Raw genomic sequence first — 16708 nt, forward strand, 5'->3', positions numbered from 1 at the left:
CTCCACAGAGTATGACTGAACCAGGCAGTCATCCATAGACCAGCCCTCTCCTCCTACCTCCACAGAGTACGACTGAACCAATTAGTCATCCATAGACCAGCCCTCTCCTCCTAACTCCACAGAGTATGACTGAACCAGGCAGTCATCCATAGACCAGCCCTCTCCTCCTACCTCCACAGAGTACGACTGAACCAATTAGTCATCCATAGACCAGCCCTCTCCTCCTAACTCCACAGAGTATGACTGAACCAGGCAGTCATCCACAGACCAGCCCTCTCCTCCTACCTCCACAGAGTACGACTGAACCAATTAGTCATCCATAGACCAGCCCTCTCCTCCTACCTACAGAGTACTACTGAACCAAGCAGTCATCCATAGACCAGCCCTCTCCTCCTAACTCCACAGAGTACTACTTAACCAGGCAGTCATCCATAGACCAGCCCTCTCCTCCTAACTCCACAGAGTATGACTGAACCAGGCAGTCATCCATAGACCAGCCCTCTCCTCCTACCTACAGAGTACTACTGAACCAGGCAGTCATCCATAGACCAGCCCTCTCCTCCTAACTCCACAGAGTATGACTGAACCAGGCAGTCATCCATAGACCAGCCCTCTCCTCCTAACTCCACAGAGTATGACTGAACCAGGCAGTCATCCATAGACCAGCCCTCTCCTCCTAACTCCACAGAGTATGACTGAACCAGGCAGTCATCCATAGACCAGCCCTCTCCTCCTACCTAGATTTGAATCCGTAGTTGCTGGGTCAACTCTTTGATCCTTGACTGTCTAAATATATCAAAATATATGAAAATGTATCTAAATATGTCTAAATAAATCTAAACGTCTAAATATATCTAAATATGTATAAATATATCCAAAATATAGCTAAATAAATCTAAATATGGCTAAATATATCAAAATAAATCAAATTAGGTCTAAATGTAAAAATATATCCAAATATATCTAAATACTCATCATATTCACAGATGGCAGAATACATCCAACATAACACACTCTCCTCCACATAGTGCCCTGGTCAACAGTAGTACACTATAGGGAATAGGGGCCAATTTTGGGCACGACTCATGAATGATTAATGAAGGGTACTATTGTCCAAACCTGTCTAATATGTCATCAGGTCAACATCATGCCTCATTCAGGGCAGAAAGAGAGATCAGAAGTGCACATTAATTCCACTCTGCTAATATTTTTTTTGTAAACAAGGGGGGTAAAGATGGTAAATGAAGAGAGAAAAGTATTGAATATATTGTTGGTGTCCGGACCTTTTTGCTCCATCCTCATCACAGGTAGTTTGGGGTCAGCACATTAGTGTTGTGGTAACAGAGAACAGTAGGACTGTGCCAGGGACAGCAGATGAGGAGACTACCAGGACTACTTCCCCTCGGACTACCAGGACTACTTCCCCTCGGACTACCAGGACTACTTTCCCTCGGACTACCAGGACTACTTTCCCTCGGACTACCAGGACTACTTCCCCGAGGACTACCAGGACTACTTCCCGAGGACTACCAGGACTACTTCCCGAGGAGTACCAGGACTACTTCCCCTCGGACTACCAGGACTACTTCCCCTCGGACTACCAGGACTACTTTCCCTCGGACTACCAGGACTACTTACCCTCGGACTACCAGGACTACTTCCCCACCAGGACTACTTCCCGAGGAGTACCAGGACTACTTCCCAGAGGACTACCAGGACTACTTCCCTCGGACTACTAGGACTACTTCCCCTCGGACTACCAGGACTACTTCCCAGAGGACTACCAGGACTACTTCCCGAGGAGTACCAGGACTACTTCCCCTCGGACTATCAGGACTACTTCCCCTCGGACTATCAGGACTACTTCCCCTCGGACTATCAGGACTACTTCCCCTCGGGCTACCAGGACTACTTCCCCTCGGACTACCAGGACTACTTCCCCTCGGACTACCAGGACTACTTCCCGAGGACTACCAGGACTACTTCCCCTCGGAGTACCAGGACTACCTCCCGAGGATTACCAGGACTACTTCCCCTCGGACTATCAGGACTACTTCCCCTCGGACTACCAGGACTACTTCCCCTCGGAGTACCAGGACTACTTCCCGAGGACTACCAGGACTACTTCCCTCGGACTACCAGGACTACTTCCCCGAGGACTACCAGGACTACTTCCCCTCGGAGTACCAGGACTACTTCCCCTCGGACTACCAGGACTACTTCCCCTCAGACTACCAGGACTACTTCCCGAGGACTACCAGGACTACTTCCCGAGGACTACCAGGACTACTTCCCTGAGGACTACCAGGACTACTTCCCCAAGGACTACCAGGCAGAAGAAATACCATGCAACACAGAGACACACAGTAGCGGTGTGTGGGTAAAATCACTGGGGAAGGCAAGCCCCCGACCTCCCAAAAAGGCCATATTACAACCTATGTCTTGTGACAATTACATTGTTTACTCTATAAGTCATGTTAATTGATATGCCTTGCTACCATGATATATACAGTGCCTTCGGAAGGAATTCAGACCCTTGACTTCTTCCACGTTTTGTTACGTTACAGCCTCATTCTAAAATGTATTAAATAAAAATCCTCAGGAATATATACACAATACCTCATAAAATACATATGTAGACAATACTTTATTTTATATTTTTTTTGGGGTGTGCCAGGACCATTGGGGTGGCAGGGTAGCCTAGTGGACTCTTTAGACCATTCACAGTTGCGCTCGCTCAGTTCAGCTCAATGCTGATTGGCTAATTTTGTATAGTTTTATTGTCATGGGAGGCCAGATGCTTGCTGGCTTCCGTTGCCTTCAATGCTACAGGCGGTAACAGTGTAATCCCAGGTTGGAACAGACATCCGATAGATAGATGGTCTACACATAGAAAGAGGGGCGCTGTTTCGCTCGCTAGGGTGCTTTCTCCTGTGAGATACATTCAGCCTCAACTTCATTGAGTTCGCCCCGTTAGTTTGCAATAGATCACCGTTTATTTTTCTGCGATCGAATCAATATTATATCAGCCCCTTTTCAATGTAACAAACCAAAACAAATCTAATTTTGCAAGATTGAGTCTGTGATTTTTGTTGTAGGCAGAGCCAGAACGCAACGGAGTAGAATTATATTGGCTGTTGGTAGCCCACAAACTGTCCTTCAATCACCCGCGAGTGAATGCGCTTTTCAGATCAGATCACAGCGCAGAGACGTACGTGTTCACATTTGTTGACATTCTTTGCTAGTCAGCGAGTTATTAGCCAAGTTATAGATAATTATAGATCAGCAATGGGGAGTTACTGCTCCCTACAAGAACACAAAACGAGTCGTCTACATGTCGTTGTTGTCTTTGAAAAGCCAGTCAGTAAAAAGCTTGTCTTAATTAAAAGAGGTGGTGTGTTATTTTGAGACAGGCTTGAAATAAGCCAATATGCAGAGAGGTAGTGTACAAATCAAATTGTATTGGTCACATACAGTCGTGGCCAAAAGTTTTGAGAATGACACAAATATACATTTTCACAAAGTCTGCTGCCTCAGATTGTATGATGGCAATTTGCATTTACTCCAGAATGTTATGAAGAGTGATCAGATGAATTGCAAATAATTGCAAAGTCCCTCTTTGCCATGCAAATGAACAGAATCCCCCAAAAAACATTTCCACTGGATTTCAGCCCTGCCACAAAAGAACCAGCTGACATCATGTCAGTGATTCTCTCATTAACACAGGTGTGAGTGTTGACGAGGACAAGGCTGGAGATCACTCTGTCATGCTGATTGAGTTTGAATAACAGACTGAAAGCTTCAAAACTGGTGCATGGAATCATTGTTCTTCCTCTGTCAACCATGGTTACCTGCAAGGAAACACGTGCCGTCATCATTGCTTTGCACAAAAAGGGCTTCACAGGCAAGGATATTGCTGCCAGTAAGATTGCACCTAAATCAACCATTTATCGGATCATCAAGAACTTCAAGGAGAGCGGTTCAAATGTTGTGAAGAAGGCTTCAGGGTGCTCAAGAAAGTCCAGCAAGCACCAGGACTGTCTTCTAAAGTTGATTCAGCTGCGGGATCAGGGCACCACCAGTACAGAGCTTGCTCAGGAATGGCAGCAGGCAGGTGTGAGTGCATCTGCACGCACAGTGAGGCAAAGACTTTTGGAGGATGGCCTGGTGTCAAGAAGGGCAGCAAAGAAGCCACTTCTCTCCAGGAAAAACATCAGGGACAGACTGATATTCTGCAAAAGGTACAGGGATTGGACTGCTGAGGACTGGGGTAAAGTCATTTTCTCTGATGAATCCCCTTTCCAATTGTTTGGGGCATCCGGAAAAAACCTTGTGCGGAGAAGACAAGGTGAGCGCTACCATCAGTCCTGTGTCATGCCAACAGTAAAGCATCCTGAGACCATTCATGTGTGGGGTTGCTTCTCAGCCAAGGGAGTGGTTTCACTCACAATTTTGCCTAAGAACACAGATTTGAATAAAGAATGGTACCAACACATCCTCCGGGAGCAACTTCTCCCAACCATCCAGGAACAGTTTGGTGACGAACAATGCCTTTTCCAGCATGATGGAGCACCTTGCCATAAGGCAAAAGTGATAACTAAGTGGCTCGGGGAACAAAACATTGATATTTTGGGTCCATAGCCAGGAAAATCCCCAGACCTTAATCCCATTGAGAACTTGTGGTCAATCCTCAAGGTGTGTGGACAAACAAAACCCCACAAATTCTGACAAACTCAAAGCATTGATTATGCAAGAATGGGCTCCAATCAGTCAGGATGTGGCCCAGAAGTTAATTGACAGCATGCCAGGGCGGATTGTAGAGGTCTTGAAAAAGAAGGGTCAACACTGCAAATATTGACTATTTGCATCAACTTCATGTAATTGTCAATAAAAGCCTTTGAGACTTATGAAATGCTTGTAATTATACTTCAGTATTCCATAGTAACATCTGACAAAAATATATAAAGACACTGAAGCAGCAAACTTTGTGGAAATTAATATTTGTGTCATTCTCAAAACTTTTGGCAGATTTGTGTTTAGCAGATGTAATTGTGGGTGTAGCGAAATGCTTGTGTTTCTAGCTCCAACAGTGCAGTAATATCTAACAAGTAATTCCTAACAATTTCACAACAATACTGTAACGCACGTCGAAACGGGTAGACCAAGTCGCAGCGTGATTTGGGTTCATCATATTTGATTTAAATGTGAACCAGCAACAAAACAATAAAGAGAAACAAACAAATGAACGTACAGCCTTGTAGGGCTCAAAAGCAACCATACAAAAACAAGATCCCACAAACAACAGGTGGGAAAAGGCTACCTAAATATGATCCCCAATCAGAGACAACGATAGCCGGCTGCCTCTGATTGGGAACCATACCAGGCCAACATAGAAATACAAAAACTAGACGACACATAGAAATAATAAACTAGAACACCCCCAGTCACGCCTGACCTACCCCACCATAGAAAATAAAGGCTTTCTATGGTCAGGACGTGACAGGGTTAGGAGGGGTGTCTAGTGTCGGTGGCGGCTCAGGTGCGGGACGAAGAACCTGCTCATCCTGTGAATCCAGCCATGGACCCGGGCTGGACACTGTGCCTGGACTGGGCACCAACGCAGAAGAAGACTCTGACCTTGGAGCTGGACTGGACTCCGTGCTTAAACTGGGCATCGGCACAGGGAAGGCTCCCGCCACGGAGTTGGACTGGACGCCATGCTTAGACTGGGCACCAACGCAGAAGAAGACTCTGGCCTTGGAGCTGGACTGAACGCCATGCTTAGACTGGGCACCAACGCAGAAGAAGACTCTGGCCTTGGAGCTGGACTGGACGCTGTGCCTGGACTGGGCACCAACGCAGAAGAAGACTCTGGCCTTGGAGCTGGACTGGACGCTGTGCCTGGACTGGGCACCAACGCAGAAGAAGACTCTGGCCTTGGAGCTGGACTGGACGCTGTGCCTGGACTGGGCACCAACGCAGAAGAAGACTTTGGCCCTGGAGCTGGACTGAACGCCATGCTTAGACTGGGCACCAACGCAGAAGAAGACTCTAGCCTTGGAGCTGGACTGAACGCCATGCTTAGACTGGGCACCAACGCAGAAGAAGACTCTGGCCTTGGAGCTGGACTGGACGCCGTGCTTAGACTGGGCATCGGCGCAGGAGAAGGCTCTGGCCTTGGAGCTGGACTGGACGCCGTGCTTAGACTGGGCATCGGCGCAGGAGAAGGCTCTGGCTATGGACCGTCTCAGGAGGTTCCGGGCTGTGAAACGTCGTTGGAGGTTCCGGACTGGGAACTGTCGCCGGAAGCTCTGGACTGTGGAGGCGCACTGGAGGCCTGATCCGTGGGACTGGTACAGGTGGCACCGGGCTGATGACACGCACCTCAGGGCGAGTGCGGGGAGGAGGCACAGGACGTACTGGACTGTGGAGGCACACTGGAGGTCTAGAGCGTAGAGCTGGCACAACCCGTCCTGGCTGGATGCTCATTTTCGCACGGCAAGTGAGGAGAGCTGGCACCGAGCGCACCGGGCTGTGAATGCGCACTGGAGACACAGTGCATATCACCGCATAACATGGTCCCTGAACGGTCACACACAAATCTAAGTAAAGTAATGTAATTAAGAATATATAAATACATGGACATTGCCTAAATTGCTGTATGGTAATAATAATGCATTTATTTTGTACATTGGTTTCTTGCATCATACAACACAATACAATGCAATTTAAAGTCACCTAGTCACCATGGTGTTACAGACCAAGGTAAAATTAATGAATTAATGTCAAGCCCTTCATAATGTAAAAACGTTTTTTAGAAGCCCCTCCACCTAGCCCAGGGCCCTGTATTCCCTGTCAGCCCAGCAGGCCTCTCTCATACCCCTACCCATGCCTACCCATGCCCATTGCCCCCGGGCCTGAGAAGGCAGCCTTAGGCAACCCTTCCCTACAAACCAAACGAGATGCTGAGCTACATGCTGAATGATGGCATGTCATATCTTTCTGTCCATCATGGGAGGTTACGATATCTTCATGTGACAGCTACAGATCAGACTGTGGAAGCAAGGAGATATCTGTGGAAAGAGTGAAGGAAAGCGAGGATAATAACAGAATACGATCACTCAAAACATTTTTTTTTGATCAGACTTTTAATTGGAGTTTTAAGTTCACATAAATAACATTACTTCATATATTTTTGTATATTATACAATTTTATATAATATATATTTCCCCCGATGATTTACATAGTTTTCTTTCTACAAGTCAAATATCTATTGAAACAGAAGCGTTATGATGATGTTGTTGTACTGAACACAGTTGTTGTTTGATCCACCAATCAATGGAGAGAAGTAAAGAGATATTTTTCTAGAGTTTGTAAAAAATAATTCCTTCAGAAACACAACAGAAATGCAAAATAATGATCTATTCCATCATGTCTAGAAGGTTCTGTATACTTACTGAACTACAAAGATAGTCAATTATTCTTAGTATGTTTATTGACCCGGTAGTAGTAGCACAAAGCACAGCAAAACTACCTGAATGATATGCATGAACACAGATGTCTCAATAAAGTTGTATAATTCAAATAGACGTTTTGTTATTAATCTGTTTCTATAAAACGTTCATGAGATACACAGACTGTATGGACCAAGTAGATTAGAGACACATTATCATGCATGCGGTAGGTAACCCCCAAGTCAAATGCACTTCTTGTACAAATGAATTGAGCTTGTCATTTTTAGCTCAGAAATCAACAGCCAGCTTCCACCTCTTGTTTACATCACCTTGATTAGCTTTCTGAGAATTCAAGAAATGTTAACATTCACAAAATCTGCTGCTCGACTAAAGAAAAGAGAACAACCTCTTTATCCAGCTTTGTGACCTTTTGTATTGCCTTTAATAGCGCCATAAAACCGATGTTATGTCTTATGTAGCTGTTATAAAGGCTTTATGAATGCATACGTACAAGGTGTCTACAGTGAAGTGTTCCCACCTGTTATAATCAAAGCACAGTTACCTAAAAGACCTCTGACCTCTTGTGTCCAGGATTCAGCTAGCTCTTTAAAACAGAAGACCCTGGCCTTGTGACTGACGACTCGTTGTCGTCTTAGGTCTATAACGGTACTCCTGGCTCACCGGCAGTTAGATACAGATCCATTCATATATCTCCAACTCTCACTCTGCCAAGTAGAAATCTGCCATATTGGGTAGTTTGTGCTTTCAATTAAAAACAGGAACTTAAAAACAAACAAAAAGAAACAGGAAATGGAATGGAAAACTAAGGTTGGATTGAATGGTACTCTAATTCCCCACATAGCGCATTATTTTTGACTTTCAAAAGATGTGTACTATATTGGGAATAGGGTGCCATTTGGGTACACAGTGTAAATCCACGGATGAGTGGAGTGAGATGGAACCACAGCCATCAGGACGGTGGTATTACCAGTAGTACGAGTCTGTCTGTTCCCAATATCTTCACTACTAAGTTTAATTCACTGTAAAAAATAAAGCATCCATTTTGTTTTCGGTAAGTAACAGTTAGTATGTCAAGTATTTCGTTCTGCCAGTTCATCCCTTTTCCTGTTACACATTCCTTGTTATGTTTCACCTGCCTGCATAACAACATGCTATTGATTGTCTTGATCAGACCCACTATGTATTCAATCCCTGAATATCAATCAGAGGAAAATCATATTTATAATCTACACCACCAACTCATAAAAAGCAGGCCAAATAAATATAGGATTATGTAACGCTTAACTTATTTGATGAAAATGTCATAGATTTGTATGGTCTTCTCTTCTCCATATCTGGTTAATATGTGATTTTCTTTGACTGAAAATCAGATGATTTCTATAAGAAAATAACAGGTCTTCATTGTCTTGGGACTTTATACAAAGGAACAAACTATAATAACGCACCTCTCTGTAGTAAGGTAAACCTCGACCAGTGATTGGACGTGAGGGGAGGTGGTGGAGCTCCGTGGTGACTGTGAGGGATTCTATTGGTCAGGGGTCACGGAGTGCCTCATGATAACCAGGAAATGAACCAGTAAAGGGTTAAGGAGATAGAGTTTATATAGAATAACCTGTGAACCAGAGGTTTAAAGTGGGATCCCATAACGCAGCATGCTTTTCGACAAAACAAAACCAAACAAAACATGAGGTGTGAACCAATCACATAGGAAATACATATCATGCTATGACATCAAAACCGATAGTAAATCAAATGGTTTAACCGTTTCCTCCCTGAATATTCAACTTTGTGAACTTTTTTTCTCTGTCAGTTTTGTCAATTTTTACTGTGTTTAGAATCGCATAAACATCATAATCATATCCGTTTTCTATACAATATAAATTCACTATGCTTTCTAGAGGAAGAACAATGCTGCCCAAATTCATTTTGTCTTTTTTTTTTTACACACTAGGGAAATAAATGTAACTCTAAAAAGCAACTTATTATTCATGAATAATTAACATTCTCTAATCAATCATGATTAATAAAGTTTCGTATAATACAAGACTAGTAGTCACATAATGCAGGTCAAGCTTCTGTGATGGTTTGTAAATATCATAAACAATAAAACGCATCCTCACACTGAGACAAGTAGTAGGACTGAAACCATCCACGACGAGAAAGGAGAGCTGGGGAAAATGAGGAAGGAGGAAGCAGAGGATGAGGAAGATTCTACCCCATTGGCCCACAAACCCAGCCCAGTCCAGTGAGTCCAGTCCAAGCCCTCATCGGTCTCCGTGACAACGACCCCAATCTCAGCCGTCTCTGTGACAACAGGCCGAGTCGCAGCCCCAGTCCCGGTCTCAGTGACAGCCCTTCATACCCGACACGTAGGGTGACTCCTGCTGTCGACACAGTGTCGTCATCCCCTCCTGGTGTTCCTCAGGGCAGTCCACAAAGTCCGGCACAGGAAGCCCCGACAGGATCATCACCGACTTGTTCCAGATCATGAAGGTGGGCGCCACGGGGAGCAGGAAGCTGACCTCGAAGGTGTGCAGGTGTTGGGAGTTCATGGCGTCGTAGAAGGACAGGGAGTTGTTGTCGTAGTCCAGAAGGACTCCCAGACGTCTGAGCTGGTGGCTGGCCTCCACCAGCATCTCCTTGCCATTGTGACGCACCATGAAGTTGTTGTTACAGCGGGAAAACACCCAGGAGGACGAGTTCTTTCCACTCCACTCGTTCTTAGGGGCTGACTTGTAAGCCACGCCCACAGCGTACCTGTCAGAGGGGATTACAGAGCGTTAGGAAGGGGCCAGTCATTGACTGGGGTTTGGAACGTTCAGTGAAAACTATAAGTTCACACGTCTTTTGTCATTATTGTAGAGAAGAAATCAAAAGTGTAGAAAATACAACATTTTAGAATTGTTCCTATTTTGTATCGATAAAAGATTATTCCACTACTATAGTGGATATTAAATGATCAATGGAGGTAAATAAAGTGTTTCTGCTTGAATCTGTGAACAGTATTATCAAAAAGCCAACTCACCAGGTGGAGGCGCCCAGCAACACCTCCCAGTAGTGACAGCCGCTGTCCATGAAGACGGATCCCGCTGCTCCGTACGAACCCGTGCTGCTGAAACGTTCTGGAGTGTGGCTCTTCTTCAGGGAGCTCTCATCTTTCTCCATGGTCAGGCAGTCGTTGGACAGACGCAGCTTCTTGTGGGCCGTCTTCGGGTCAAGCTTAAAAGGCTGACCTGAGGTGGAGAGATTGGAGGAGAGCCGTTTAGCTTCACAGAGGTTCTCTAGGTTTAGCACACATCATCATTTGACATCAGCAGCAGAAGAAAGACAGGCGGGACAATCGGCGTCAGGTCAAGTGTCTGAGATGAACATCAAAACTAGGATATTGTGAATAATGCTGTGAGTTTTATGACAGGGAACATAACATTTACACATCTCTAACGAGACCCTTGGCCTTGGACAACCTGACATTTATCTCTGACACCTCCCGTCTCCTTCTCCTCCTCGTCTTACTGGGCTTTAATGAGCAACAATGAAGCTCCCTCCATCTCCTCCATTCTCTCTCTCCTCCCTCCCTGCCTGCCCAATAATCTCCTTTTCAGAGTGAGTGTTACTGCGGACGGATATGAGATGCTTTGGCACTGTGCTTCTGGAAGCCAATTACATGAAAAGATTCTCTGCTTTTGATCTGCTTATCGCTGCGAGCGCAGACATGTTCAAACACACACACACACACACACACACTGGCTCTGTCACACATTTCCTGGGGACTGTTGGTCTGTCTGGCTGGCTGGCTGGCTGGCTGAGGAGAGGAGGGGACTGTTGGTCTGTCTGGCTGGCTGGCTGGCTGAGGAGAGGAGGGGACTGTTGGTCTGTCTGGCTGGCTGGCTGGCTGAGGAGAGGAGGGGACTTTGTTGGTCTGTCTGGCTGGCTGGCTGGCTGAGGAGAGGAGGGGACTGTTGGTCTGGCTGGCTGGCTGGCTGGCTGAGAGAGAGGAGGGGACTGTTGGTCTGTCTGGCTGGCTGGCTGGCTGGCTGAGGAGGAGGGGACTGTTGGTCTGGCTGGCTGGCTGGCTGGCTGAGGAGGAGGGGACTGTTGGTCTGGCTGGCTGGCTGGCTGGCTGAGGAGAGGAGGGGACTGTTGGTCTGGCTGGCTGGCTGGCTGAGGAGAGGAGGGGACTGTTGGTCTGGCTGGCTGGCTGGCTGAGGAGAGGAGGGGACTGTTGGTCTGGCTGGCTGGCTGGCTGGCTGGCTGGCTGAGAGGAGAGGAGGGGACTGTTGGTCTGGCTGGCTGGCTGAGGAGAGGAGGGGACTGTTGGTCTGGCTGGCTGGCTGAGGAGAGGAGGGGACTGTTGGTCTGGCTGGCTGGCTGAGGAGAGGAGGGGACTGTTGGTCTGGCTGGCTGGCTGAGGAGAGGAGGGGACTGTTGGTCTGGCTGGCTGGCTGAGGAGAGGAGGGGACTGTTGGTCTGGCTGGCTGGCTGGCTGAGGAGAGGAGGGGACTGTTGGTCTGGCTGGCTGGCTGAGGAGAGGAGGGGACTGAAGCCGCTGCACGTGACGGGTTGACAGAGGACAAACGCACACACAGGCGGGTACACTGACGCACACACACACATGTGACAATCAAGAAACCAGAAACAAGTCATCACACACACACACACACACACACACACTCACAGCATCTCTCTCATTACCAGTGTATTCCTACAGGGGCCCGGGACACACACACACACACACACACACACACACACACACACACACACACACACACACACACAGCATCTCTCTCATTACCAGTGTATTCCTACAGGGGCCCGGGACACACACACTCACAGCATCTCTCTCATTACCAGTGTATTCCTACAGGGGCCTGGGACACACACACACACAGCATCTCTCTCATTACCAGTGAATTCCTACAGGGGCCCGGGACACAGACACTCACAGCATCTCTCATTACCAGTGAATTCCTACAGGGGCCCGGGACACAGACAGAGCCAAGGTGTCACTTAACGGCATCACCACCTTTTAAAAAGATTCCATCATTTTACCACTGAGACCAGGTGTGCAACCCAAATGTCACCCTATTCACTATATACCTTTGAACCCAATGGGCCCTGGTCAATGGGCCCTGGTCAATGGGCCCTGGTCTATGGGCCCTGGTCTATGGGCCCTGGTCAATGGGCCCTGGTCAATGGGCCCTGGTCAATGGGCCATGGTCAATGGGCCCTGGTCTATGGGCCCTGGTCTATGGGCCTGGTCAATGTGCCCTGGTCTATGGGCCCTGGTCTATGGGCCCTGGTCAATGGACCAAGGTCAATGGGCCCTGGTCTATGGGCCCTGGTCTATGGGCCCTGGTCTATGGGCCCTGGGCTATGGGCCCTGGTCAATGGGCCCTGGTCAATGGGCCCTGGTCAATGGGCCCTGGGCTATGGGCCCTGGGCTATGGGCCCTAGTCAATGGGCCCTAGTCAATGGGCCCTGGTCTATGGGCCCTGGTCTATGGGCCCTGGTCTATGGGCCCTGGGCTATGGGCCCTGGTCAATGTGCCCTGGTCTATGGGCCCTGGTCTATGGGCCCTGGTCAATGGGCCCTGGTCAATGGGCCCTGGTCTATGGGCCCTGGGCTATGGGCCCTGGGCTATGGGCCCTGGTCTATGGGCCCTGGTCTATGGGCCCTGGTCAATGGGCCCTGGTCAATGGGCCCTGGTCAATGGGCCCTGGGCTATGGGCCCTGGTCAATGGGCCCTGGTCAATGGTCTAATAATTAATACAACTATTTGAGATACAGAGATGGGATTTTCTCACAACTAGGATTAGACATTTCTTCACTGATGCTCACCGTTCTCTTAGTGTCTGTGTATTGTTGAGACACTGAGGAGTCGGAATGAAACCGGAACAATGTGTTTCTGTGTCAGCTGCGTACCCGTTCTGAGTGGGGTTATGTATGTGTATCTAAAGCGCTGTGGCTATCGGAGGAAGGGAAATTATGGAAATGCATTTCAAAAGCACACACACACGTTATGAGTACAGTGTTTGGGATTATGTGCTGGAGTAAACCTGTCAGAGGCAAGGAGAGGGAGGCTTGTTGACACTATCACGCTCCCTGCTACAGGAGGGAGAGAGAGAGAGGGAGAGAGAGAGAGAGAGAGAGACACCTGGACTAAATGACAACTCTACCCTCGGGACACACAGACAGAGAGATGGACAGATGTCATGGAGAAGATGAAGGAGAGGTGGGATTATGTGCCTTGGCTGCAGGCTGAGGGTCAGAGAGACAAGCAGAAAGGACACTGCCCCAGAGAACAAGGTCTACCAGGCCAGGGAAGCCCCACCTCCACCCTCCTTCTGCATCCCTCAACCCCCACCTCCCCTCTCCCCCTGCATCCCTCAACCCCCACCTCCCCCTCCTTCTGCATCCCTCAACCCCCACCTCCCCCCTCCTTCTGCATCCCTCAACCCCCACCTCCACCCTCCTTCTGCATCCCTCAACCCCCACCTCCACCCTCCTTCTGCATCCCTCAACCCCCACCTCCCCCTCCTTCTGCATCCCTCAACCCCCACCTCCCCCTCCTTCTGCATCCCTCAACCCCCACCTCCCCCTCCTTCTGCATCCCTCAACCCCCACCTCCACCCTACTCCTCTTCCATCGCCTCCTCCACCTCCCTATATATCCCTCCATCTCCTCCTCCTCCACCTCCCTATATATCCCTCCATCTCCTCCTCCTCCTCCATCTCCTCCTCTACCCTCCATCTCCTCCTCTTCCCTATATGTCCATCCTCCTCTTCCATCTCCTCTTCCATCTCCTCCTCTACCCTCCATCTCCTCCTCTTCCCTATATGTCCATCCTCCTCTTCCATCTCCTCCTCTACCCTCCATCTCCTCCTCTACCCTCCATCTCCTCCTCCCTATATATCCCTCCATCTCCTCCTCCATCTCCTCCTCTTCCCTATATGTCCATTCTCCTCTTCCATCTCCTCCTCTACCCTCCATCTCCTTCTCTTCCATCTCCTCCTCCCTATATATCCCTCATCTCCTCCTCCATCTCCTCCTCTACCCTCCATCTCCTCCTCCCTATATATCCCTCCATCTCCTCCTCCTCCTCCATCTCCTCCTCTACCCTCCATCTCCTCCTCTTCCCTATATGTCCATCCTCCTCTTCCATCTCCTCCTCTTCCATCTCCTCCTCTACCCTCCATCTCCTCCTCTTCCATCTCCTCCTCCCTATATATCCCTCCATCTCCTCCTCTCCCTCCATCTCCTCCTCTACCCTCCATCTCCTCCTCTTCCCTATATGTCCATCCTCCTCTTCCATCTCCTCCTCTACCCTCCATCTCCTCCTCTTCCATCTCCTCCTCCCTATATATCCCTCCATCTCCTCCTCCTCCTCCATCCATCTCCTCCATCTCCTCCTCTACCCTCCATCTCCTCCTCTTCCCTATATGTCCATCCTCCTCTTCCATCTCCTCTTCCATCTCCTCCTCTACCCTCCATCTCCTCCTCTTCCCTATATGTCCATCCTCCTCTTCCATCTCCTCTTCCATCTCCTCCTCTACCCTCCATCTCCTCCTCTTCCCTATATGTCCATCCTCCTCTTCCATCTCCTCCTCTTCCATCTCCTCCTCTACCCTCCATCTTCTCCTCTTCCATCTCCTCCTCCCTATATATCCCTCCATCTCCTCCTCTACCCTCCATCTCCTCCTCCCTATATATCCCTCCATCTCCTCCTCCTCCATCTCCTCCTCTACCCTCCATCTCCTCCTCCCTATATATCCCTCCATCTCCTCCTCTACCCTCCATCTCCTCCTCTTCCCTATATGTCCATCCTCCTCTTCCATCTCCTCCGCTTCCATCTCCTCCTCTACCCTTCATCTCCTCCTCCCTATATATCCCTCCATCTTCTCCATCCACCAGTATTATTCATGTATGAACCTTTCTTCTACTGAAAATGATGGTGAATATCCGAGCTTGTCAATGTGAAGTCAAGGCCTTTTTAAGAACAAGTGATTATATTTGTCTAATAGTCTTAAATGATTCCTGTGTAATAGTGTAGATAACAGCTTGGTGTCTTAAATGATTCCTGTGTAATAGTGTAGATAACAGCTTGGTGTCTTAAATGATTCCTGTGTAATAGTGTAGATAACAGCTTGTTCTATGTACAGTTTATCCATCCAGAGTACAGCATTTATGTTCTAATTTATTTCACAGTGTTTTTTTGAGTGGAGGAAGTTTTGGGTTTGACATTACATGTCCCTGTTATTTGTGAAACGTGTTTTGCAAAGCAAGGCTGAAATGTGACAACCTAAAGCTAAAATCTCCAAGCCGCTTCTCGTCTAGTTGAAAAAATATGACAACAACCCCAAAAAAACAACTTACTGCTGAGGTTTCAGGCTTTCACTAAAACTCATCCTGTGGTACTTAAAAGCTTCAGCGCTTCGTCTCAATGGCTGCTCGCTGTGTGCTTGAGGAGGGGGACCAACCAAACACATCCAAACCAAACACATCCAAACCAAACACATCCCAAACCAAACACATCCAAACCAAACACATCCAAACCAAACACATCCCAAACCAAACACATCCAAACCAAACACATCCAACCAAACACATCCAAACCAAACACATCCAAACCAAACACATCCAAACCAAACACATCCAAACCAAACACATCCAAACCAAACACCATGAATGTCTGTTGATTGTTGTTGTCTTGACTCATTTTCTCTCCACCTCTACGACATGCTAGTGAAGAGCTTCTTCTGTGTAGACTAATTCCAGAGAAAAGGGGTCCAGTTGCCAGGACCACAAAATACAAATTCCATCTAGACACAGTTGCCCTAGAGCAAACAAAAAACTATACCTACAGTGCATCTGGAAAGTGTTCAGACCCCTTGACTGTTTTCACATTACTCTAAAATGGTTTAAATAAAAATGTTCCCCTCATTAATCTACACACATTACCTCAAAATGACAAAGCGAAAACAGGTTTTCAGACATAAAAAATAAAAACAGAAATAGCTTATTTACATAAGTATTCAGTCTCTTTGCTATGAGACTCAAAATTGAGCTCAGGTGCATCCTGTTTCCATTGATCATCTTTGAGATATTTCTACAACTTGGAGTCCACCTGTGGTAAATTCAATTGATTGGACATGATTTGGAAAAGCACACACCTGTCTATATAAGGTCACACAGTTGACAGTGCATGTCAGAGCAAAAACCAAGCCAGAGGTTG

General features: G+C 47.6%; 1 protein-coding gene across 1 annotated transcript in view; it reads right to left on the bottom strand.

Moving 5' to 3' along the window:
• Positions 1–9377: 9377 nt before the first annotated feature.
• Positions 9378–16708, bottom strand: part of LOC112238083 (probable E3 ubiquitin-protein ligase MID2) — a 186236-nt gene continuing 178905 nt past the window's right edge. Inside the window, exons 10-11 of the mRNA XM_042303478.1 lie at positions 10502–10709; positions 9378–10233 (exon numbers count right to left, since the gene is read on the bottom strand). Of these exons, the coding sequence (XP_042159412.1) occupies positions 9819–10233; positions 10502–10709 (623 nt within the window). The 3' untranslated portion in view covers positions 9378–9818. The remainder of the gene's footprint in view (positions 10234–10501; positions 10710–16708) is intronic.

Source organism: Oncorhynchus tshawytscha, linkage group LG21 (assembly GCF_018296145.1).
Source record: "Oncorhynchus tshawytscha isolate Ot180627B linkage group LG21, Otsh_v2.0, whole genome shotgun sequence".
In the NCBI taxonomy this organism is placed as follows: Eukaryota; Metazoa; Chordata; class Actinopteri; order Salmoniformes; family Salmonidae; genus Oncorhynchus; species Oncorhynchus tshawytscha.